General features: G+C 52.1%; 3 protein-coding genes across 9 annotated transcripts; all 3 read right to left on the bottom strand.

Annotated features, from left to right (window-relative positions):
* Positions 1 to 972: 972 nt before the first annotated feature.
* Positions 973 to 4,520, bottom strand: Ypel3 (yippee like 3). Of its 7 annotated transcripts, none has more exons than NM_001379293.1 (6): positions 4,280 to 4,520; positions 3,866 to 3,977; positions 3,530 to 3,712; positions 3,386 to 3,429; positions 3,069 to 3,177; positions 973 to 1,456 (listed from the first exon to the last, which is right to left on the bottom strand). In NM_001379293.1, exons 3-6 carry the CDS (start codon positions 3,644 to 3,646, stop codon positions 1,367 to 1,369), a joined length of 360 nt encoding a protein of 119 aa, NP_001366222.1. In that variant the 5' UTR covers positions 3,647 to 3,712; positions 3,866 to 3,977; positions 4,280 to 4,520; the 3' UTR covers positions 973 to 1,366. The 7 variants fall into 7 exon arrangements, with proteins under 7 accessions (NP_001366222.1, NP_001366223.1, NP_001366224.1 ...); NM_001379294.1 differs by having other exon boundaries at positions 4,380 to 4,520; NM_001379295.1 differs by lacking the exon at positions 3,866 to 3,977 and having other exon boundaries at positions 4,261 to 4,520.
* Positions 4,521 to 5,837: 1,317 nt separating this feature from the next.
* Gdpd3 (glycerophosphodiester phosphodiesterase domain containing 3) lies at positions 5,838 to 15,069 on the bottom strand. Its single transcript, NM_024228.2, has 10 exons — positions 14,874 to 15,069; positions 14,539 to 14,581; positions 14,173 to 14,308; positions 14,047 to 14,092; positions 13,798 to 13,916; positions 13,631 to 13,720; positions 12,780 to 12,913; positions 10,436 to 10,495; positions 10,270 to 10,321; positions 5,838 to 6,029 (listed from the first exon to the last, which is right to left on the bottom strand). Exons 1-10 carry the CDS (start codon positions 15,010 to 15,012, stop codon positions 5,856 to 5,858), a joined length of 993 nt encoding a protein of 330 aa, NP_077190.2. The 5' UTR covers positions 15,013 to 15,069; the 3' UTR covers positions 5,838 to 5,855.
* A 597-nt stretch (positions 15,070 to 15,666) lies between these two features.
* Positions 15,667 to 21,857, bottom strand: Mapk3 (mitogen-activated protein kinase 3). Its single transcript, NM_011952.2, has 9 exons — positions 21,665 to 21,857; positions 20,570 to 20,752; positions 18,259 to 18,448; positions 17,969 to 18,085; positions 17,628 to 17,742; positions 17,118 to 17,249; positions 16,840 to 16,949; positions 16,606 to 16,760; positions 15,667 to 16,243 (listed from the first exon to the last, which is right to left on the bottom strand). Exons 1-8 carry the CDS (start codon positions 21,835 to 21,837, stop codon positions 16,638 to 16,640), a joined length of 1,143 nt encoding a protein of 380 aa, NP_036082.1. The 5' UTR covers positions 21,838 to 21,857; the 3' UTR covers positions 15,667 to 16,243; positions 16,606 to 16,637.
* Positions 21,858 to 22,158: the final 301 nt, after the last annotated feature.

The following is a 22,158-nucleotide window of genomic DNA, read 5'->3' as shown; positions in this document are numbered from 1 at the left end:
TCCCGTTGCTAGAATCCGGGGTCTAAGGGATGCCCCCTTTATAGCTCACAGCACAGCCCCTTCCAAACCAGAGATCACAGCCCCTCCCCTCCTTGGGGCCCTGGAGGTGGGCTGGAATGGAGACCCCTGGGGCCTAGAAGGGGTCCAAGAGGAGGCCGGATACCTGGGTACCCTCCCCTCTCCCTCGCAGCTTCACTAGTCCCGACCCCCTACCCCCTCATTACATAATTAACTCCTCGGTCTGATTGATCCCTAGGGCTAAGACAGGGACGCAGTTTGGCGCTTCCGGCCAGCTGGTCTCCGTTCCCACGGTGGGGGCAGACCGGCTAGGGGGCAGGGGTGGGATCTGGATCCTGGCACCGAGCCTAGGATCCCGGGTTAGACCCTAAAGCCCCAGACTTTCTGGAAGGTGACCCCCTCCCTTTTTTTCACTTGGAGGACTAGCCTTGCGAAGTGAACGCGAGGACAAGTGCAGGGTTGATGTCTGAGCTGATACGCCAGACACTGGGCATCTTCAAGAGACCGAGGCAGAGGACTAAAGCCTAGAGTCCTCCCTGGTTTATAGTCTGAAAAGCCTCCAAGTCTCAAAAGTTGAGGGGCGTGCACAGTTACACATCTATGGTATCTCGTGCAAAAAGCGCAAGGTCTCACGCCGAGAACATTTCAACTACACTTCCCAGTAGGCACCGCGCCAGTCGCACGTAAAGGCCACAGGCAACCTGTGCTGGGATCCCTGGGAATTGTAGTTCAGACTGGGGCGGCAAAGCCAGAGAATTGGTGGTCTTCTCTGACGCTTGCCCCCGAGGAACGAAAGCCAGGACTAACATAGGCAAGATGTCAGGAGCAAGATTAGTTTGGTCTACTGTTCCTACTCCATTCCCCCTGCTGAGGGCTCTGAATGGAACCCATCTATAGGGAAGGAACTTGGATTCCAGGTCCCCTCTCTGTATTCCATGTGAGCCAGGGGCTGTCTCCATTCCATTGTTTTATTATTTACAAATGCTACAGAACGAGAACAGACACGTTGCAGGTAAGAGGGATCCAGTGGGAGAGATTCACAGAAAGGTGGTGCACCAGGGCCATGAGAGCAGCACACAGGCCTTATCTATGGGACAGGCAAGACAGGAAGGGGTTAAAAAATGAGATCCAAGCCAGCCAGATCGCAGGGAGGTGCAGGGGGTGGGGGTACAATCCCCCTCTTTGTCTCCCCCCAAGGTCACAGTGCATGCAATAAAATGTATGTACAGGAGCTGGGTCCTTCCCCTGTGGGGGCCCTGAGGGTCCAGAGCTCCCTTCAGGAGGAGCGAAACCAGTGGCTCCCCCTGGCGGCCAGGCCAGGCTGAAGCCACATGCGGCAGGAGCTAGGTCAGTCCCAGCCGTTGTCTTTGATCATGTGGTTGAGTTCAATGATGTATTTCCCCTCTTTGTACTTCTGGCTGCTCTCAAAGGCTTGCTCCTGGAAGGAGAGAAAGGGCTGCCAGGCACAGACAATACTTTTACCACTAGGCAATGGGGTTTTGGGAATGAATACCATTGGTCTTGGTTTATATATGAAAAACAAAAAACAAAAAACCCTGTGGCCCAGAGAAGCTCAGCTGCCTGCCCAGACACCACTTTTCCTCACTGGGAAGAGAGAGAACTCTGAAGCACGGGTAGTTCTGAAAATCAATGACAGCTCCAACAGGGAGGATTTGGAAGCCCCTACAAGATTTCAAGGTCCAAGGATTACAAACTGGTGGCCTAAGGGCCATTTCAACCTAAGGTAGTTTTGTTTAGATAGCAGAGAGCTTAATATAAACAACTTTAGGAGTTGGGGATGTTTATCTTGTGGGAGGGCCTGGATTCAATACAAGCACCACATTAAAAAAAAAAAAAAAACAATAAAACTTACAACTAAATGATAACTATATATATACTCACTTCATTTTGCCCCAGCCTGCTTTCTCTGCCCTATATCTACCCATTTATAAACCCACAGTATCTGCTTGCTCTTTTTTTGTTTTGTTTTTGCTTTTGTTTTTCGAGACAGGGTTTCTCTGTGCAGTCCTGGCTGTCCTGGAACTCACTCAGTAGACCAGGTTGGCCTTGAACTCAGAAATCCGCCTGCCTCTGCCTCCCAAGTGCTGGGATTAAAGGCGTGTGCCACCACGCCCGGTTCTGCTTGGTCTTATAGACATTTGAAGGATTTTGTTGTACTTTGAGACAGGGTCTACATAGCCCTGGGTGTCCTGGAGCTCACTAGGCTGGCCTAGAACTCAGACATCATCTGCCTCTGCTTCCTCAGTGCTGAGATTAAAGGCGTGCGCCACCACACACTGCTGACATTTGAGTTTTTAACCTCTGGTCTAGGCTACATTTTAGGATTTCAGAGGGGCCAAGCCACCTGTGCAAAGACACACAGGAAATCTGTGGCAGGGTCAGAGGTAAAGTAAGATTAGGACTGTCTTTGCAATGGGGCATCCAGCTTCTAGAAACATGCCAAGTGCCCAATTCCCTATGCTATCCTCAAGTGTATAAGGAATAACTTTGTTACGTGTAATCTGACTCTCACAATGATATTCTGTGCCAGGTAGTGGCTTTATGCTCCCATGCCAGGTAAGGAAATGAGACTTGAGGTTGTGAAATCAGATGCTAGACAGCATCAGAAGTGACAGGAGCTATGCAGAGATCTGGGGACCTAGTTTCCACATTGCTACAGAGTCTTAGTTGTGTGATCTTGGGCAAATGTCCTAGCATCTTCAGACCTCCTTGTCTTCTGGAACAGACTCTGCCACCAGAATAGCTGTAATGATCGAGAGACTATGTGCCATGTGTTCACATGCATGGCAGATAAGCAATTGATAAATGGTGATTCTACATGATGCTAATCATCTAGGACAGGGGTGCAAATCCTTCGAGGGAAGAGAACACCCTCAAAGCCCTGCAATGGACAAACGCCAGTCACTGGGGAAAGAAAGCCAGTTTGTGCTGGGCCACTGGTACTCTGAAAGGCAAAGGCAGATACTTTTAAGGAAGAAGGGATGAGGTTAGGTCAAAGGCCAGCCTAGGGTCAGAGATCTCAAACTCACATATTTCCAGCCCAAAGTGGTCTTGCAGTTCTCACAGTGGATGTCAGCGACAGCATGAAGACCTGTCAGCAGCACCCGCTCTTCTGCTGGCCCGCAGCCCACATTCACTCTGTGGGGACAAAGGGTAGTCCCAGGGAGGGTCTCAGCAGCCCAGAGCCACCCTCTAGCTAGTATGTTAAGTGTCTGGTCTTAGCCTCTAAGAGGAGCCTGATCATGGCTTCCTGTCAGAAACAAGGGACTCTGGGAATATCAGCATACCAGGGAGTCACAGGTCACAACAGAGGTCAGGAAAAGAAAGGAAGGAGATGAATACTCACACAGAGTTGAAGAGGTAGGCACGTCCCTGACTGCCCTGGAAGGACTGGAGGGTAGTGGGGAGACGAGAGGAGGGGGTTAGGGCTATTGGTGGGGAGTTGCCAGGCAGCCCATTGCCATTCTAGACTAAAATGTGACCTGCTTACCTTGGAGATGAGGTCGTCGTGGTTGGCCAGGTGAGCACGGCAGTGGGCACAGCTATACCTCCGGTGACAGTCATCCAAGTAGGCCTGAAACGTCTTGGGCTTTGAAATCCGCACCATGGCGGGGGCCAAGGGCAGTGGCCCCACGCGGGGAGCGGCCCACGGGGAGCAGAGGGAGCCCAGTGCCTGCCAGGAAGGAGAGGTGGACGATCAGGACTAAGGCCACACACATGTAGACAAGCCCAGAACTATGGGGACTCTGTCACACTTGGCTGCTCTCTCCTTTCCCTAGAGCCAGCAGTCTCACCAGGGACCAGAGTCATCTCAGTTTTGACTCACTGAGGAGGCCTCAGGTTGCATCAGCGGGTAAACTGAGGCTAGGAGGAGCTCTAGGTGAGTCACCCACCAGCTTCTGGCCTCACCCCTGCTGAGCTGGCATCTGAACTGGCATCTGAAACGTGAAGAAGGGGCTTCAGAGTGGATGGGCTGCCAGTTTTCAGTTTTGAGGAATGGGGGGGGGGGGCAGAAACTGACTGGTCCTTGGGACCCTAGTTGGACTAGTGATAGGGCAAATGTGGGGTATATGGAGTTCGCTTGGGGAAAGGGTCTCTCACCTGGAGGAGGCAGGCCTCCCCAAAGGAAGAGGGTCCCCTAGAGAGAGGAGGGGTTTTTACCTGCAGGCGCTGAGCCTCATCTCCGCCGAGGGGAATCTTACCTGCATCGCCAAGCCTTACCTGAGACCCCGGGGCTCACCTGGGGCGAGGGGATGGGGGCGTGCGCGGGGGAAGGGGCAGTCCTCGCTTGCGGGGCGGGGGCGCGGGGCAACGCGCAGAGACGTCGGTCCAGGCCTCACCTCGCCTGGGCGCGTGGAGGGCCCGGTCCGCGGGGTGGCCTGGCCTGGGAGTGGGGGGCGCTCCTGATGGGCGCCGTCCCCCCCGGCCCGGTTCACAGCCGCCTCGACTTGTTTACACCGAGACCAGCTGCTGCCGCGGCTGCGGCGGGAGGGGGAGGGGGCCGGCCTCCTGTCCCGGCGGCCTTCGTGGCCAATCGGAGCGCCTCATGCAAATGAGGGGGCGCGTCATACGGCGGCCAGCGCAGGCTGGGCTGCCCTTCCCCCTGCTCCGGGCTCCCGCTAGCCGTCTCGCCCGGAAATGCGGCTACGACTTGCAGCCTAACCCAGAGGCTAACCCGGGCGTGATTGCACCTCTGCTGCTCTGCTATCTCGGGTGCTCAGAGACAAGGATCCTAACCCGGCATGGGGCTAATAAGAGCGTGTTATCTGTATGCAAACCCCTGGGAAATAGTCGTAATTGTCTTCGTTTATCCACAGACCACTGTCTCCATTTGACCAGTTTCCTGAGGCTTGGAGAAGAGATCCTCTCCAGAGATTATCCAGATGGTAAGAGTCAAAGTTGGAATTCACACTTTTCCCAAGCACGTGGAACAGATTGTTAGAAGGGAACTAAAGGTGTCCTTCTATTAGACTCCCAGGAACCAACGCTTTAAAAATCTCTACTGCTGAGCATCATCTGCTCCAGGCATTCTCTGGTATGCCTGACCTCGAGGTTTCTGTAGGTCTGACCCCAGTGAAAATGTCTGTTTAATCGTGTGTCTGGTATACTTAGACTTGTGTTCACTGCAGAGTCCCAGGAACCAGGCAGGCTTGAAAAGTGCTGCACTGGGAATATTTATTAAATGAACTCCAATGTTGGAGATCAGAAAGTGGACAGCAGGTACTGTGGGAGAGCCTGCGAGCTAATCCATGCCTGCCTGCTGCAGTACAGCTCAGCACATAAGGTGCCCAACATCAGTAACATGAGGAAATTCCGTCCCTTGCATATGCCTGGGTCTCTTAATGGTTTCAGGACAACCACTCATCTCTGAATCTCTAGAGTCTAGGTCCAGGACGCTTGGGCTAGCATGCTTTAGAGTGGAGGCCAAGCTGGCACAGGGTGTGGTGCCACTCTGCTGGGTCTGGAATGTAGTGGAACAAGTGGGCCAGCCTACTGACACCCCCAGGCTTTTATTTGCAGGGGTGTCAGTGGGCAGAGTCTCACTTTGTAGCCCTGGCATTATAACTCACAGAAATCCACCTGCCTCTGCCTTCCAAGTACTGAGGTTAAAGCCTAGGCCTAGCTCACCACAGGCTTTCTTGATCTCTCCTAAGATGCTATGTGCACTTGCTTGCAGTAAACTCTGAGCTGCATTCATGGTATGCAAGCCTTCTACCACCAACTTCCATCCCCAGCCGCTAATGCCATCTTTTTAGCCTCCCGAATCGACCCTCCAACCCCTTGTTCCATGAACTATGTTACTGACAAGAAAATATTTATTTTTTAAGAGAAAGACAGGACAGGGCCTCAGGCTGAGGAGGCTGGGTCTCTTCTTCCTGCTTGTCCAGGTAGTGTCTCAGGGCTGTGGGGTAATCGGTCATGACGCCATTGGCTCCCAAGCTGAAGGCCACTTCAAAATCCGATTCTTCATTAAGGCACCAAAATAGCACCTGAACAGAGGAAGAAAACAAGTTAGTTTCCAAACACCAACCCCAAGCTTCCTTTCGCGTCCAGGAGGTGGCAGCCCCTCCTTCTGCACAGACCTCCCAGAACCGGGTGTCCTGGAGCTGATGGTTATCTTTTTTAGAAATTTCCAAATTGGTTATTAAACACAGCTCCTGTCAAAACTTAGGTATAGGATCTTGGAGCCAAGTGTGGCCATGCATGTTTGTAACTCTGCACTTGGGAGGCCATCTGGGCTACACAGAGTAGCAGCCCGCTGGGGTTAGCTAGTAAGCCTCTGCCTCAAAAACAAATACATAAACCATGTAATTACATGAACTTGCAGTTGAACAGTCTCAGAACTCAGGATGCAGAGGTAGGTGGATCTCTGCAAGTTTTAGGCCAGGTCTATATAGTAAGTTTTAGGCCAGCCAGAGTTGACAGTGAAACATTGTCTCAAAACAAACAAGGAATTCAATAAAAACAAAAGTAAAGCTCTTAGTGTGGTGGTACAATGTTTGTTTTTATAGCACCGAGATAGAAGGGAAAGGAATGCAAAGATACCTTGTGTTACACAGGGAGTTCAAGGGCCAGCCTGGGCTGTATGAGACCTGTGACAAACAATCCAAGAGCTGGGGCTGTTGCTCAATGGTTTAACCCTGGCCTCTTATGTGCAAAGCCCTGGGTTTGATTCCCAGTACTACAAAACAAATCAAACACAAACACACACAGGGGCCAGTGACATGACTCAGCAGGTAAAGTCACCTGAGGAGCTGCGCTAGATCCCCAGGAACCACAGGATGGAAGGAGAGGACTGAGTCCTGCAACCACACCCTGTGACCTCGACAGGAAGTGTGGGGTGTGCCCCCCCCAATACATGTAATATATGTTTTAAGTTAGATACTGAAAAGCCCATCACTGATTATTTTATAATTTATGGTCTCCTTTCCCTTCCCTCTCCTCCCCTCTCTTCTCCTACTCTCTCTTCTCTTCTCTTGTTAGGGTCTCATGTAACCAAGTTGGCCTCAGACTCTTGGACCTTGGACTTCTGTCCTGTTTCCATCTCTGGTGCTCAGGTTTCGGGTATGTTCCACTATACCTGTTTTTTTGTTTTTTTGTTTTTAAATTTCTTTTTCCTTTGCTGTTCTTTTTTTCAATTTATTTGCATTTATTTTAAAATTTAAAAAATGTATTTGTCTGCATATATGTTTGTTTACCACATATATGTCTGATGCCAACAGCCGTCTGAACCCCTGGAACTGGTGTTATGAATGATTGTAAGACAGTGATTATGGGTGCTGGGAACCAAACTTGGACCCTCTAGAAGAACAGCAAATGCTCTTAATTGCTGAGCCATTGCTCCCATCCCATTACTTTTTTTTTTTTTTTTTTTTTTTTTGAGTGCCGGTGACTGAACCCAGGGCTTTGGGGCTGCTAGGCAAGTCCTCTACCAAATGAGCCACATCCCCAGCCATTGGTTTCTATTTTTTAACAATTTTATTTTATTTATTTATTTATGAGGGGGCGGATGCACATCACACCAAGTGTGTAGGCTAGAGGACAGCTCTTAGGTCATCAGGGTGATGGCAGAAGCCTTTAGCCACTGAATCACTTTACTGCCTTCCTTGTTTGTTTTCTCTCTGTTGTTTTAGAACTCACCATCTTCCTACCTCTGTTTCCCAAGTTGTATGGGCTGCTGCACCTGGCTGACATGGTATCTCAGTTTGTGTTTCTATTGCTGTGAAGAGACACCATGGCCGAGGCAACATAAAGGAAAACATCTCATTGAGGCTGGCTTACAGTTTCAGAGGTTCAGCCCATTATCATCAAGGGTCTGTCTTCCACACTGGGCAGAGCTTGAGCATAGGACCTCAAAGCCCAACTCCATGGTGCTGACTTCCTCCAACAAGGCCACCCCCCCTAATCATGCCACTTCCCCTGGACCAGGCATATTCAAACAACCATGCCTGGCATTGGGTCTCTGGATGCCTTAGTTGAACAAATGAGGGTTCAGTCTTTAAACATGTGCAGATCAGAGGTGTGAGAGGGCAGGCAAGGTGCCTCATCGGAGCCAGACACAGGCAGTAGGCAGAGCCTCTCTGAGTTAACCCTTCCATCTGTCCCCACTGCTGTCACCCAAGTCTGGCTCCTGTCCATGGCAGTATCAGGCTTTTTTTGTTTTTGTTTTTTTCAAGACAGGGTTTCTCTGTATAGCCCTGGCTGTCCTGGAACTCACTTTGTAGACCAGGCTGGCCTCGAACTCAGAAATCCGCCTGCCTCTGCCTCCCAAGTGCTGGGAATAAAGGTGAGCGCCACCACCACCCGGCCAGTATCAGGCTCTTAAAGGACACTGTTTACCCACCACCACACAGTCTCCATGTTATACACCAAATGACTTTATTCAGTGAATTTATCTGGATTGGGTTTCCTGTGGTAGACTTTCAAAAGCTTCCCTTCCGGAAGGTCACGATCCTATTAGACATGAGGCCAGTGGGCCTAACTGACCTCCACTGCCCTCAGCCTAGAGAATCCACCCAGTTTCTCAGAGCCCAGCCTCTTGCTCCTCCAAACTGTAGCGCCCTCCCACCCCCGCCCCTGCTATCCCCCGCAGATGCCTGCCTATGATGCTGTCCCCCTCCTCAAGAGCCAAATTTGTCCCTCCATTCTCATGACTAATCCCATCCCCCTCCGTCCGTGGCTGACAATTCTGGCTCCTGTCCTTGGCTGCAACATCACAGCACACGTGGGGCTAACAGGCTTCTTTCTTTCCCCATATTTGATAGAAAGCTCTCGTTCCAGGTAAATGTCTGGAGCCCTCTCAGTAAGGCATGCTGATTAGAAAATATCTTAAGTCTGGGGCTGAGGCGATGGCTCAGTGGCTAAAAGCACTGGTTGCTCTTCCAGAAGACCTGGGTTCAAATCCTAGCACCCATATTGGCAGCTTACAACTAACTATCTGTAACTCCAAGATCTGACACCTTCCCACAGACAAACATGCAGACCAATGTATATAAAATAAAATTATAAATTTTTTTTAAAAGTCCAAGGTCCAAAGCCAGGCACAGTGGTTTATGCCTGTAATTCTACCATTAGGGAGGCAGGGGCAGGAGGATTACCAGGAGTTTGAGGTTAGTCTAGCCTGTGTAAAAAACCAGGGGCTGGAGAGATGGCTCAGTGGTTAAAAGCACTGGTTACTCTCCCAGAAGATGATACTTCAATTCCCAGCTCCCACATAATGGCTTACAACACTCTGATACCTAACCTTTATGGAGACCAGGCACACATATGTGGTACACAGACATACATCTATATAAGACACCTATACACATAAAATAAGACAATAAAAATAAAAAGAAACCAACCAAAGAAAACCATGGTCAGGCATAGTGGCACATGACCTTGTCCCCAGCATTTAAGAGACAGAGACAGGTAGCTCTCCATGCGGACAGCTTGGCCTATATAGCAAGAGTTATATGGTGAGACCCTGCCTCAGACAAAACAAAACAAAAGCAGAAGAAGAAGAAAAAAAAAAAGACAACCAAGCAATGATGGTGCAAGCCTTTAGAGAGACAGACGCAGGAGGATCAATGTGAGTAATAGGCCAGCCTGGTCTATAGAGCAAGTTCCAGGACAGTCAAGGCTATACACACACACACACACACACACACACACACACACACACACACACACACACAGAGAGAGAGAGAGAGAGAGAGAGAGAGAGAGAGAGAGAGAGAGAGCAAGAGAGCAAAACAACAACAGAGGGGGCTGTCAGCAGTTAAAAACTTGTTGCTCTTCCAGAGGAACCAGATTTAATCCCAATATCTACACGGCAGCTCAGAATTCTGGATCTGAAACTACCCTCTGGCCTCAGCCCCAGGCCAGATAGAATGCAGGCAAAACATTTATTACACATAAAAAAAATAAAAAAAATTAAAAAAAAAAACACCAAAACAAATCCGAATGCCTTCACTATTTCCATGGACCACAATCAAGGCCGAGCACCAGGTGGGCTGGGCCTGGCTTTCCAGCATGTTCCCAGCTGGCCACAAGCATGGTGACCAGTGCTAATGCTTACCAATCTCTGATTAAGTACCAGGTACACAGCCAAAAGATCTGCAGATACTTATTCTCTGCATTTTATAGGCAAAGTAACCGACACTCAGAGGTGTCACAGAATGGCGGAAACTCTGCTCCCAGGCGTACACTGTGAGCCAGCTCCTCGCTGGGGCAGAGCTGAGTCCTCACCTGCACCCCTCGGTCCTGCAAGTGTCGGATCAGACTTTTTCTCATGATGATCCTGGGGGCGGAGGGGACGTCAAAGGCGATGACATAGTGATGAGAGGGGACAAAGGAGAAGGGCGGTGGCAAGTCCCCGTGTGGACTCTCCACCCAGCAGCCCTGCCCACCTCACCATTTTGTAATGGTAGCCGACAGTTGGTTCATCCATCCACAGCGAAATGGGAAGTAAGTCCTGTGGAGAGAAAGGGCGGAGTCAGCTCCTTGGTCTTCGTCTTCTCTCTCTCCCTCCCCCCACGTGTGTGTGTGTGTGTGTGTGTGTGTGTGTCTGTCTGTCTGTCTGTCTGTCTGTCTGTCACAGGGGTGTGGTGGTAATGACTCCTTCACCCAGGCCGGGCCTGAAGAAGCTCCGTAAGTCCCTAGAGGGACACTGCAACCCTTAGTGAGAGCTGACTGCATCCTGGAGTTCTTGGTTTTAGAGCTTGTCTCTCTTACCATCCTAAGGACAGGGAACTGAGCTTAGTCACTGGAGGTCAAAATCATATCCATGACAGGCCTGGGACCAGCTTGATTCCAGAGCTAGATATCACAGACGTCCTCCTGGTTGAGTCTGGGTGAGGTTTTTCTAAGTTTTTTATTTTTTTGGCTTTTCAAGACAGGGTCTCTTTGTGTAGCCCTGGCTGTCTTGGAACTCTCAAACTTAAGAGATCCTCCTGCCTCTGCCTCCTGAATGCTGGGATTAAAGGCGTGCACCACCACTGCCCCGCCAAGGGTCTGTTTTTAAGAATAGCGGAGGTTGGTCCAGAACTTGCAACCCTCTGGCCTCATCCTCTCAGTGCTGGGATTACAGGTGTGTGCCATGGTGCCTAAATTTGGCCCGCTTCTTCAGATGAGACAGTGCTTACTAGGTTGGCTACATTGGGCAAATCACAGAAACCCTGCATCTCTGATGTTAATGGGGGAAAGATCATGGCTCTACCATCTGGGAAGGGCAGTGTAAGATAAAGGTTAAATACCCCACATTATGTGAAAACCTTTAACCCTGTGTAAAATACTGCAGACACAAAGCTTTGGAGCGGGGCTGTGGGGCTGGTTAGCTCTCCTAAGAATCACATAGTAGTAGAACCAGGGCTTTGGGGACAGTCCTGGAGAAGTTGTCAGAAAGGAAAGGGAGGAGGCAGGCCCAAGCTAAGAAACTATCAAGCTCCTAATCTACCCTCCTACAGCCACTTTGTTAACAGGGCTTAGTGCAGTGTGGGCTGACTCACCTGAGAGTGAGAGAGCCTGGTTGCTCCCCAGAGGACCTGACCCAGGCACCTCAGGTTTCTTTACTAGGCCGACCAACCCTCATTATTGTCCTATCACAATGGCGCTGACCAGAGGGGTTTTCCATCAAGGGTTTGGATGAATTTCTTCTAAAACGGCATCGTGATATATATTAGCTTGCAAGTTGGGTGGTGTCACCTTAGTGCTCATGAATGCCAGGCAAGAACCATAGTTGTGCCGGCCCATGATTCCAGCACCGGGAAGGTTGAAGCAGGAGGGTTGAGAGTTTGAAGCCAATATATGAGGTCCTTGTCTCAAAAACTAAAGTCACGCCTTCTCCATGGCTTAGTGCAGTGGTTCTCAAACGTCCTATGCTGTGACCCTTTCATACAGTTCTTACATTGTGGTGACCCTCCAACCATAAAATTATTGTCATTGTTAATTCACAACTATAATTTTGTGGCTGTTAGGAACTGTAAGTATTGTGTTTTCCAGTGGTCTTAGACAACCCCTGTGAAAAGGTTGTCCCCCCTCCCCCGGGGTCTTGACCGACAGGTTGAGAGCCAGTGGCTTAGTGGATAAAGGTCCTTGCCAATCCCTGGAACCTACCTAAAGGCAGAAAGAATGCTGTCTCTGGCATTCATATATATGCCATTTCTCTCTCCAATGCTCCCCTCCATACACACACACACACACACACACACACACACTCCTATAACAAATTAAAAAAAATAAAACAGGTGGTGACCCAGTTGGTAGTGTCCCCAGCATACACAAAACTCTGGGTTCAGCCTCTAGCACTGAATAAAATAGTAGAAGCAGGAGGATTAAAAATTCAATGTCTATCTCAGCTACTTCGTTTCAGGCCAGCTTAAGATACATGAAATTCTGTCTCAGTAAAGCAAAACAAAATAAAAAGGAAGTCACTATCTTCTTTAAAGGGCGGCTTTGGGATTGGAGAAATGGCTCAGTGGTTAAAAACTTGCTCCTCTTTTAGAGAACCTGAATTTGGTTCTAAGTATTCATGTCGGGTGATTCTCAGCTACCTGTAACTCTAAACCAGGGTATCTGACACCTTCTTCTGACCTCTATAGGGAACTGCACACATGTGGTATATACATATACACACACACAAATATTTAAAGAGGACTCTGAGGAAATTAGGAAACTGGGGGTCCTGGGTCATTGCCACACAAATCCTGGGCAATGTTGCCTGAGCAGAGAGGTCTTAAGCCCCATCTCACCACCAGTACCTGTTGATGATGGTGGGCAGGAAACAGAAGAAAAACTTCTCAGGGATGGAGACAAAAGGGAGCAGCCCCAGGTAGTAGAGCAGCAGTATCCAGAACGATCGCCATATCGTGAAGGCCATGGGCATCTCGGGGTTCTGGGAGGCAGGGGAGAGGTGAGAGGGTAGACCCATCTATCTGCATCATGGGCAGCAGAGAGGTGGTACTTGCCGAAAGGGTCAGAGCTGGATATCACAGTCACACCTTGACCAGTATAATGGTTAATTCTGACAGCTTGATTGGCTTAAGTGGTAGTACCTAGGAGTTTGGTGAAATACACCTGTGAGCATGTGTGAGGATGTTTTCACAAAATTAGCCAAGGGAGGAGACCCACCCGGAACTCGGGCAGCAGCTTCTCCGTAGGCTCAGAAGGGGCTCGTAGGGGAAGCAGCAGCCCGGCATCTCCTTCCAAAAGTGGTATATATCCTGCTCTTTCCACCTCTCAGACCCATGACGATGGGGAAGAAGAAAGAAGCCAGCCCAGGCGTTATCTCTGCCCCTAAGCTGTTAACGTGGAGGCCTCCTTCTCATGCCCTCTTGACTTCTAGCTATGGGACCAAAGTGATATGGATTAAAACCTCTGGAACAATGAGCCGTGTGGCCTGAAGTCTGTCACAGTACCAAACACCTGACCAACACAGCCAGTATTGGAGGTTTCCCAGAGCAAGTCTCATGGTTAACACCATGCCTATACAGTCACGTGTTCCACTTTTCCAATCCTGCTCTTGGGGACTATGCTGAAGGCTAGTTCCTGGGGCCCTCCCTCCTTGGGTTGCGGTGGCCTCTAACCCCATGGCAGAGAAAGAGGGACTCACAGCAGCCCTGCATCTCTTCATGACTGAGCTTTTCTCTGCAGCCCAAATAGTAATCTCATTCCGGTCAAAGCGCCTAGTCAGGTTGGCTACCTAGGATGGAGAGAAGTGGTATAAAGGAAACCAGGCCTTTCTGAGGCCTGCCCTCAGCTGCCGGGCTATAGTACTACCTTGTGAATGAGTTCTTCATTTCTTTCTTTGACCTCCAAGCACATGGGAGTCCTTGGAAATTTCTGGAATACATCCTCCAAACTAATCATGTGCCGGTCTGACCCGTGGGCAAAATGGCCTGGGCAGGGGTGAGGGGTGTCACAAAAACTGGGGTCAGAGTAGGATAAACAGGCTGGGGGTGGGGGCGTGTTAATGAGAGTATATAAGAAGATGGCTAGGCAGCTCAAGGGTGGCTACACGCATCCTACCTGGTGAGAAGTAAATTTCCAACTCTTCCTTGTAGAGGGGCAGCTCCTGTGGAGAGCAGAGAAGCATCATCAGGGTACACGCGTGAAAGTGATGCAGCTCTCAGTGTGAGGGGCTGCAAAACTCACCTCAAAGTCCAGGGTGTTCACATCCTTATTTAGGCCTGACTGGCGGGACAGGTTCTTGTCGTGTGACACTACCACCACGCCATCCCGGGTGAGCTGGCAGTCAAATTCCAAGAGATCTGCTCGCTGGGCCATGGAACTATGGGAGCAAAGGTTGGTGGGGGAAAAGGACACAGGAAGGACCAGGGCATGTAGTGGAGGGGAAATATTGGCACAGAATTTATGGTGGGACATGTGGCCAGTTCCACAGTTCCAAGGACTTCCAGATACCCAGTTTATGAAGCGAGTAAGTAGCACTCCTGGTTGTCCTGCAGAGCACAGCCCACAACCCCACAACCTCACATGGAACTTGATGGGGCTTGGACTCACTTCTCTACTGCTTCCATGGTGTTCTCCAGTCGCTCCCCAGACCCTGTGGAAAGCAGTTTGGGTGGATCCCCGGGACCTAGCTTGACCTTCCTGCTTACCTTTCTTCCTGACGGTCTCCCACTTGCTTTAGGCTTCCTCTCTTCCAATCAGTTGAACTGGCCTCTCCTTCCCTGCCACATGCCCTCTAGGCCCCAAGACTCTCCTTTCCTCGCTCTTTTTAACATTCAATCATGCCTTGCACCTTGAGGATGGGCTGCCCACCCTGACACCTGTCTTGTTAGGCTCACTCCACCCTACATGGATTCCAGCCCTTCCACCTCCCTGACTCAGCTCACCTCCACGGTGGGCAGCCAGGCGGATAGGGAAGACGGGAGCCCGCGGCGTGTGCAGCAGATGAGGTCGGCGCAGGAAGAAGATGGAGAGCATGACGTAACTGCCCAGGGTGGGCAGAACAAAGTACAGGAGAGGGATCATAGCCTCGCTCCACGGCAGGCTTCTGTCAAAAGCACAGCCTTCCCTGTCCCAAAGGGCTCTGATGCCCGGGGCCGAGCCTGCCTGCTCAGCCAGTGTAGGCTGGCTCCTCCACCGGGCAGCGCCACGCCCATGGACCTGCTGAGCCTGCTGGGTGCTGCTGGAACGTGGCCAGACTGCAGTATGGCCCAGAGCTGGGGCCAGGCACAGGAACTGAGGCAGGCAGCCCTGGGTTCCATGTCCAGAGACCTTTCACAGATCCCAGCACCCCCTTTTGTTCTTGACCATGTGGGGGGGGGGGTTAAGCAGCCCCACCCCCTAGTGTTTAGATCTTTCTGCCTCCCATAGGTGTTTGTGGACAGGATCTGTAACTTATTACACATTTGCCACTTCCCGGGAATTTGGGGGTGTGTAAGGTACCCCTGAGTCACCCCAACTCACTCCAAGCAGTTAAACAGGAAGTTGTTAGGGAAGACAGTGACTAAAGGGAAACTGACCCCTTCCCAGAGACTGACACTCCTTAGAACCCAACCTCATCCCTGGCCAGCTGGAGCCAAAGACTACCAGGGCCATGTAAAGCCACAGCTGGAGGCAGGGGGCAGTTGTGAGTGCGGTATGCTGGGGTCGCGTCGACATACACAGACAGAGGCAGGCTCATCCATATACACATCTCTATATTTATATATTAGATACAGGCACGGGGAGATGGGGAGGGGCACCGGCTCTCCACGGGCCCCACCCCCACATCCAATCACCCACACACAGAAGCAGCAAGGGCGTTACATGTGGCAGCTTGAGAGAGAGAGGGTTAGGCCTGGGCTCCTCAGGGAAACTAGCCCTTGAGACTTAGGAATGTTCTGTCAGGGAAAATGGGGTGGGGTTCCAACAAGATGAATAGGGCAGAGCCCTACTCAGTGCCCTCCACCCCTCCGTAGCACAGGTCCTAGGACGATCATAGCCCCTCCATTCCAGAACGGTCTACCAGAGCCGGGGCTAGCAAGGGTAGATAAAGACACAGCAGCAGAGATCAGCTCTGGGGCCACCTCATCACTCAGGCTATGGGGAGATGGGGCAGGGGATTGGAGTGGGAGAAGCCTGCTTGAAGCAGGAGACCCCAGCAAAGTGAGAGAAGGTGGCCAGGCCCACCCTTGGTCCAGCCTGGGCTGCCGGGGTCTGGGTTGAGCAAAGTTCACTTTCTAACAATCTGCAGAGAAGGAGCAGGTAGGAGCAGGACCTGAAGGAAGAAACGGACAGAAAGGAATGGTCAGCGGGGTGAGCCCTGACCCCAGCGTCTTTGAACTGTCAAGTTCTGTGGGTCTTGGCTTCCTTATCTGCAGCTAACAAGAGCAGCCACCAAGTGCTACTGTGATTATAGGCTCCTCTCAAAGCATCATGATATACTCTGGCAAGGCCTGGAGTGGCTGCTCATAAGGGGCGGATCTCTCATCCGGATGGGCTGGAGGATGCTCGCTCATACATGACCCTGGCCCTTTGTTGTTACCACATGTGGATATGCAGAGATGATGCAGCAGCACCCAGACTGGACAGCCTCTGACTGGGATGTGGCTGTGCGGGGGGGCCTTGGGAGGCACTCACCAGATCCAAAAGGACAGGGGTGTCTGTTCTTGTTAGGGGCCCTCTGGCGCCCCTGGCTGGAAGCGGGCTGTCTCCTGGAAGATCAACTCCTTCAGCCGCTCCTTGGGGAGGTCATCCAGCTCCATGTCGAAGGTGAATGGCTCCTCGGCCACTGGCTAGGGGGCAAAGACGGTGAGGCCCAGGCTGGGCACTTGGGATACTAGCCCCCCTCCCCGCCGCTGGTGACCGGCTCACCTCATCTGTCGGATCGTAGTACTGTTCCAGGTAAGGGTGAGCCAGCGCTTCCTCTACTGTGATGCGCTTGTTTGGGTTGAAGGTTAACATCCGGTCCAGCAGGTCAAGAGCTAAGGCAAGGCAGGGGGCAGCAGTCAGGAGGAAGGCTAAAGGAATCCCATGGACATCCCTTGTCCAGTGCCTGGGGGGGGTGGCTATCTACTGAGGCAGGCGTTAGGGTCACACACTCTTCTTTGCCGCTGGGTTTTAGCCTACCCCGGATCCTCTGCTTCACTCACCTTTGGAGTCAGATTTAGGAAAGAGCTTGGCCCAAGCCACCTTGGTTTTCGAGGGCAGAGACTGCAGGTAGTTTCGGGCCTTCATGTTAATGATGCAATTAAGGTCCTCCTGGGATGGGGAACCCAAGATACCTGCGGAGAAACCAGTTGTCTTGGTGAGAAGATCAGTCCTCCTTCTGGCAACAGGTCAGGAAGCAAGACCAGGAGCCCAAGCCCAGCCACGTGCCGCCAGGAGCCCAAGCCCAGCCACGTGCCGCCAGTCCTCCCCATCTACCCACTGGGGTAGCGACGAAGGGCAGAGAGCGGAGAACCAGGGAGCCCTGGGCTCAGACTCTGGCTGCAGTCTTCTCAGGGGTACGGCTTAGCCTTGCTTTCCCCAGCTTTCAAATGGGAAGAAATACCGTGAGATGCTGGAGGAGGCTCCATATGTGGTACCTAATTCTCACCCTCCAGAAATGTCACCTCTGAGAAGCTAACCCCCACCCCTCTCGGCCAGACAGGCCCTCGCACCTAGAATGTGGTTGAGCTGGTCCAGGTAGTGCTTGCCGGGGAAGATGGGCCGGTTGGAGAGCATCTCAGCCAGAATGCAGCCCACAGACCAGATGTCGATGGATTTGGTGTAGCCCTAGGGGGAAAGTGTGCTGAGCTTCCCGGCCAGCCTCATCAGGGCCATTCCCAGTATTTGGGACAGGCACCATATCCAACTTAGATCTAACACAGCAAAGGGCAGAGGACAGAGCCGAGGAAAACTCTACTCTCTACATCTTGCTAAGGCCCAAGGGTCAGCGGGATTGTGCCTAGGCCCTGAGATGGCTCTAGGACTCCCTCGCAGACATGGGAAACTCTCCTACCTTGGAATTAAGCATGATCTCTGGGGCTCGGTACCAGCGTGTGGCCACATACTCCGTCAGAAAGCCAGTGTGGTCGTGCTCAGGGTCAGCAATCCGGGCCAGGCCAAAATCACAGATCTGGAATCAAACCCAGGCCACTGAACTACATTGCCCAAGGCTTCCCCGGCCTAGGAAGTGCCCCTGCCCTGACTGTTTTGTTCTTGCTTGCCACGTTCCAAGGCTGCTCTTGCTAGCCACCCAGAGGCCCCAGGACCAGGGAAGGAGAGGGAGGGAGGCATTTAACCTCTGACCTTAAGGTCGCAGGTGGTGTTGATAAGCAGATTGGAAGGCTTCAGGTCCCGGTGCAGCACATTGGCTGAGTGTATATACTTGAGGCCCCGGAGGATCTGGTAGAGGAAGTAGCAGATGTGGTCATTGCTCAGCTGCTGGCTTTTAAGCAGCTTGTACAGGTCTGTCTCCATGAGGTCCTGAACAATGTAACTGAGGAGGACTCCAGAGACCCCCACGTCGGGGGGAGTAGGAGATACTTCGTTAAGGAAAATGGGCTCTGACGAGGAGCTCAGGTATTCCTTCCAGCGAGGGTCCCTGGGTCGAGCTTCACAAGGCTCGGAGCTGACAGTGTGCAAGGCACATCTATTCTGGGCCCTCAGTTTCCCTACTGGGCGAATGAGAGTGCTGATGGGCGGTAGTGGGAGGCGTAGGAAGAATGGGAGCTCTGAGTTAACCCACTCATGCCTGAAGTCCCCACGCTGCCTCCACAGCCCCGTGCTCTTAACCTGTCCACACCTTAGTCTCCTGATCTGACAAGCAGGGAGAGTAAGTGTTCTTCAGAGGGTGGCTGTGAGCAGAAAATGCTCTCGGAGAAGCAAACAAGAAGTAGTGTTGTTACTCCACGGGCAGAGCCATGCGGCTGTTGAGTGGGTTAAACGAGATAATGCACGAATACCATCTGGCACACAGTAACTGTTTGCTTAAAAATAAATGCCTGCCTTATGGGGATGATTTGTGCCAGAAAGTGAGGAAGACACTCCCCAACAGTGCGCTCCCACAGAGCGCTTGACCATACACCAGAAGGTGGGGAACTAAGAGTCCTTTTATACTTGAAGGTAAAACAAAGATTAAGCAAAAACAAATGGCTTATCTTTGGAAGAATAGTCAGGAGCTGGGTAGAGCACCTCACTCCTATAATCTCAGCACTTGGGAGGCAGGGGCTAGAGGATTGCCTAGAAGTTTAAAGCCAGTCTGGTCTACAAAGTTAGCCTGAGGCCAACCAGGGATACACTGTGAAACTTTCTTAAAAAAAAAAAAAAAAAAACTGAAGTCTGAACTGTCTTCTATAGAAGACATGTAAACTGGGGCTGGTGTCACCCCCAAGGCAAAGGCAGTTGGATCCCTGTGAGCTCAGGGCTAGCCTGATCTACATAGCAAGACCCCTTTCTCAAAAAGAAGAAACGAGGGAATAAGCACCTGCAGATATATACACACAGGGACCAACCCTGCTGCTTTATAAATGTGCAAGTCTAGAGATGCAGAGACCTGCTGAAGGTCATGCAGCAAGACGGGAGTATGTCGATTTCCTGTGGTCAGAGTTGCAGAGGCTGTAGAACAAATCCTGGCATTGGGAGGGGTGGGTAGGGAAAAGGCCATGGGTGCTACCGTCTGCTAACAATGGAGCCAGGCAGGAAGTAGATATGGACAATGAACTGGATGTCTGAACTAGGCAAGTAGTGTCAAGCAAGGGCAACAAGGGCTGGACTAACCTCCCTGGTCAAGGTACAAGTCCACAGGTGATCAGGGTGGGGCTCTCAGAAAGGTGGGAAGGCTCCAGGGAAGCCAACTGGGGGAGAAGAGGAAGCTACTAACAGGAACTGCCGAATTCAGGCAGACTCTCAGGGCCCCTCACCCTTCCTTGAGCCCCCGGCCTAGCCAGGGGCAGGAGTGCAAAGGCTTGGCTCCACCCTGTGACTCTAGGGTCCTCAGGTTCCCCCTCTTAACAATACAATGTGGTTTGAAAGCCTCCACTGCCTCCATGTTGGATTAAGTATCGCCCACTCCCCTTCCCCCTAGAAGGCACTGCAAAACTTAACACAGAGGAGCCTCGGTTTCCTTATCTTTGAAATGGACACAGTAAAACTCATCCGTCACACAGGGAAGCTAGAAGGTTGAATTAGAACCAAAGCACTAGGCCTGCCCAATACCGGTTTTCTTCTTTGCTTTCCATCCAGTGTGAGGTCTCTAAAGAAAGAATCGTGAGTCTGTTGAGCAAGAACAGGCTGTGGGCAGAGACTGGGTCATGTCACAGACCTGCAGATGTCAGAAGACAAAGCTCCCATAGAGATCGTTTTTTCCACAGCATTCTCCCTCCCCACACACCATACTGGGGCACAGAGCAGAAAGGGATGTGTTCAAGGCCACTCCACTTGGCTGCGACAGACCAGGATCCAAGGCCTGCCAGTGTGCTCTCATGCTCTGTAGACTCTCTGCTAAAAAGTTACTTTGCTGGGGTTTTTTTTTTTTGGAGGGTAGTACAAAAGATGACCACAGACAACAGAGCCAAGCTCCCTAGCTTTACTCTGGGGCTGTGGCTAAGGTGAAGGATACACATCTCTCATGGCTTCCAGGGTGGGCGCTCTGAGGATGTCTCGGATGCCTATAACATTCTCATGGCGGAATCGCAGCAAGATCTGGATCTCCCTCAGCGTGCGCTGACAGTAGGTTTGATGCTCAAAGGGGCTGATCTTCTTGATGGCCACTCTGGTCTTGCGCACGTGGTCATAAGCTGAGCTGAGAGGGCCAGAGAGATGTGGCCTTACAAAGGGGGAATCCAGGCCTGTTGGCCCCACCCAGGTCTTGGCAGGGACTGGAGAGAGGAGGAGAGGGTTCTGGCCAAATGTAAACAATGCTGGCTCCTTCCTGCTGTGAAGGCCTGGGATCTCCAGGGGAAAGCTGGGTATCAGCCAGGCAGCCTTTCAGTGACTTCACAAACAGAGGAAGAGAGTGGCCACTCACCGACTTCCTTTCTCCTGGACCCTCTTACATTCTAGTTGCCCTCACCCTCCTCCCCTTTCCCAAGCTGGACTCTCTCAATCCCAGACAGGTCCAGGGGATAGGAGTTAAATGGAGAAAGTAGATGAAGCCTAGAGGATTCAGTAATGGGACAGGAGAGAAGAGATAAGGAGGGGCAGGCAGGTCTCCCTGTGCGGTTCCTGGGTCAGAGCTGCTCCCATAGGAACAAAGGCCCAGAGCAGAGCACACAGTGGGGCAGCGAGAACTCACAAACCCGTATACCACAAAATAAGGCACATTCTAGAGACCCTTCCCTACTTTGGGCCCCTAGCCTTGCCAGGGGCAGAGGTGCAAAGGTTTGCCCCACCCTGAGCTTTGCTCTCCTCTCTCAAACTCTCTGTCACAGCCTCATCAGGGGGGAACCAAGGCTCCCACTACCTGCTCGTGGGTCCCTCACTCCCCCTTCATCCTCTTAGCTCCACCTTTATCTCTAGGGTCCCCCAGGTGCCCCTCCCTTAACAATACAAGGTGGCTTCAAAGCCTCCAACCCCCCTCCCTGGAGAAAGTAGCGCCTAGTCCTCCAGAAGTCACTGCACGATACTTCCCCTGCGACACTCCCTGAGCCCCCCATGTCCCGAGCACACACCTGCTGTCCCTGCTCCGAAGCCCCCTCCCGGGACGCCCCCTCACCTGACCATGCCGTACGCGCCCTCGCCGATGTACTGCAGCTGCGTGTAGCGTGGGCCCACATCGAATGGCTGCCCCTTCACCACCTCCACCTCCCCGGGGACCACCGGGACGACCCCAGCAGTTCCCCTGGGCTCCCCGCCCCCGCCCCCCGGAGCCGCCGCCGCCGCCGCCATCTCCACTCCTCCCGCCTCCCCCCGCTGCCCCGCCCGCGGCCCCGCCCCTCCCTACCGCCCTGTCACCGCGGGGCCGCGCGCCAGGCTCCGCCCCCGCCCCCGCGCGTCCCGCCCCCGCGCCTGCCGGGCGAGCCTGCGCGGGCCCGAGACGTCACATGGTCTCCTGGGCGCGCACCCGGCTTTCCCGCCTAGTTACGCTGTTCCTTCCCTGCCTTGGCCACTAGGGTACTTTAGTCTGCCAAGAGAGTTCTGCAGCCCCAGGGGCCAGTGGCCCTCAGTAATGCTAAGGGAACCCACCCGGCTTACAGTTAACCTTTGAAG

The sequence above is a fragment of the Mus musculus genome, chromosome 7 (genome assembly GCF_000001635.26).
Source record: "Mus musculus strain C57BL/6J chromosome 7, GRCm38.p6 C57BL/6J".
Taxonomy (NCBI): domain Eukaryota; kingdom Metazoa; phylum Chordata; class Mammalia; order Rodentia; family Muridae; genus Mus; species Mus musculus.
This window is presented reverse-complemented; position numbering and strand designations above follow the sequence as displayed.

Coding starts and splice junctions, on each gene's coding strand:
- Ypel3 (NM_001379295.1), bottom strand. CDS start 3,646: ATGGTGCGGATTTCAAAGCCCAAGACGTTTCAGGCCTACTTGGATGAC. Junction 3,178..3,385: donor GCCTACCTCTTCAACTCTGT/GTGAGTATTCAT, acceptor TTGTCCCCACAG/AGTGAATGTGGGCTGCGGGC. Junction 1,457..3,068: donor CCACTTTGGGCTGGAAATAT/GTGAGTTTGAGA, acceptor CTCTCCTTCCAG/GAGCAAGCCTTTGAGAGCAG.
- Mapk3 (NM_011952.2), bottom strand. CDS start 21,837: ATGGCGGCGGCGGCGGCGGCTCCGGGGGGCGGGGGCGGGGAGCCCAGG. Junction 18,449..20,569: donor CTGGAAGCCATGAGAGATGT/GTATCCTTCACC, acceptor AGTCCTCCTCAG/TTACATTGTTCAGGACCTCA. Junction 17,250..17,627: donor CCAGCTCAACCACATTCTAG/GTGCGAGGGCCT, acceptor GTTTCTCCGCAG/GTATCTTGGGTTCCCCATCC.
- Gdpd3 (NM_024228.2), bottom strand. CDS start 15,012: ATGATCCCTCTCCTGTACTTTGTTCTGCCCACCCTGGGCAGTTACGTC. Junction 14,309..14,538: donor ACCATGGAAGCAGTAGAGAA/GTGAGTCCAAGC, acceptor TTGCTCCCATAG/TTCCATGGCCCAGCGAGCAG. Junction 10,322..10,435: donor TCGGCTACCATTACAAAATG/GTGAGGTGGGCA, acceptor CTCCGCCCCCAG/GATCATCATGAGAAAAAGTC.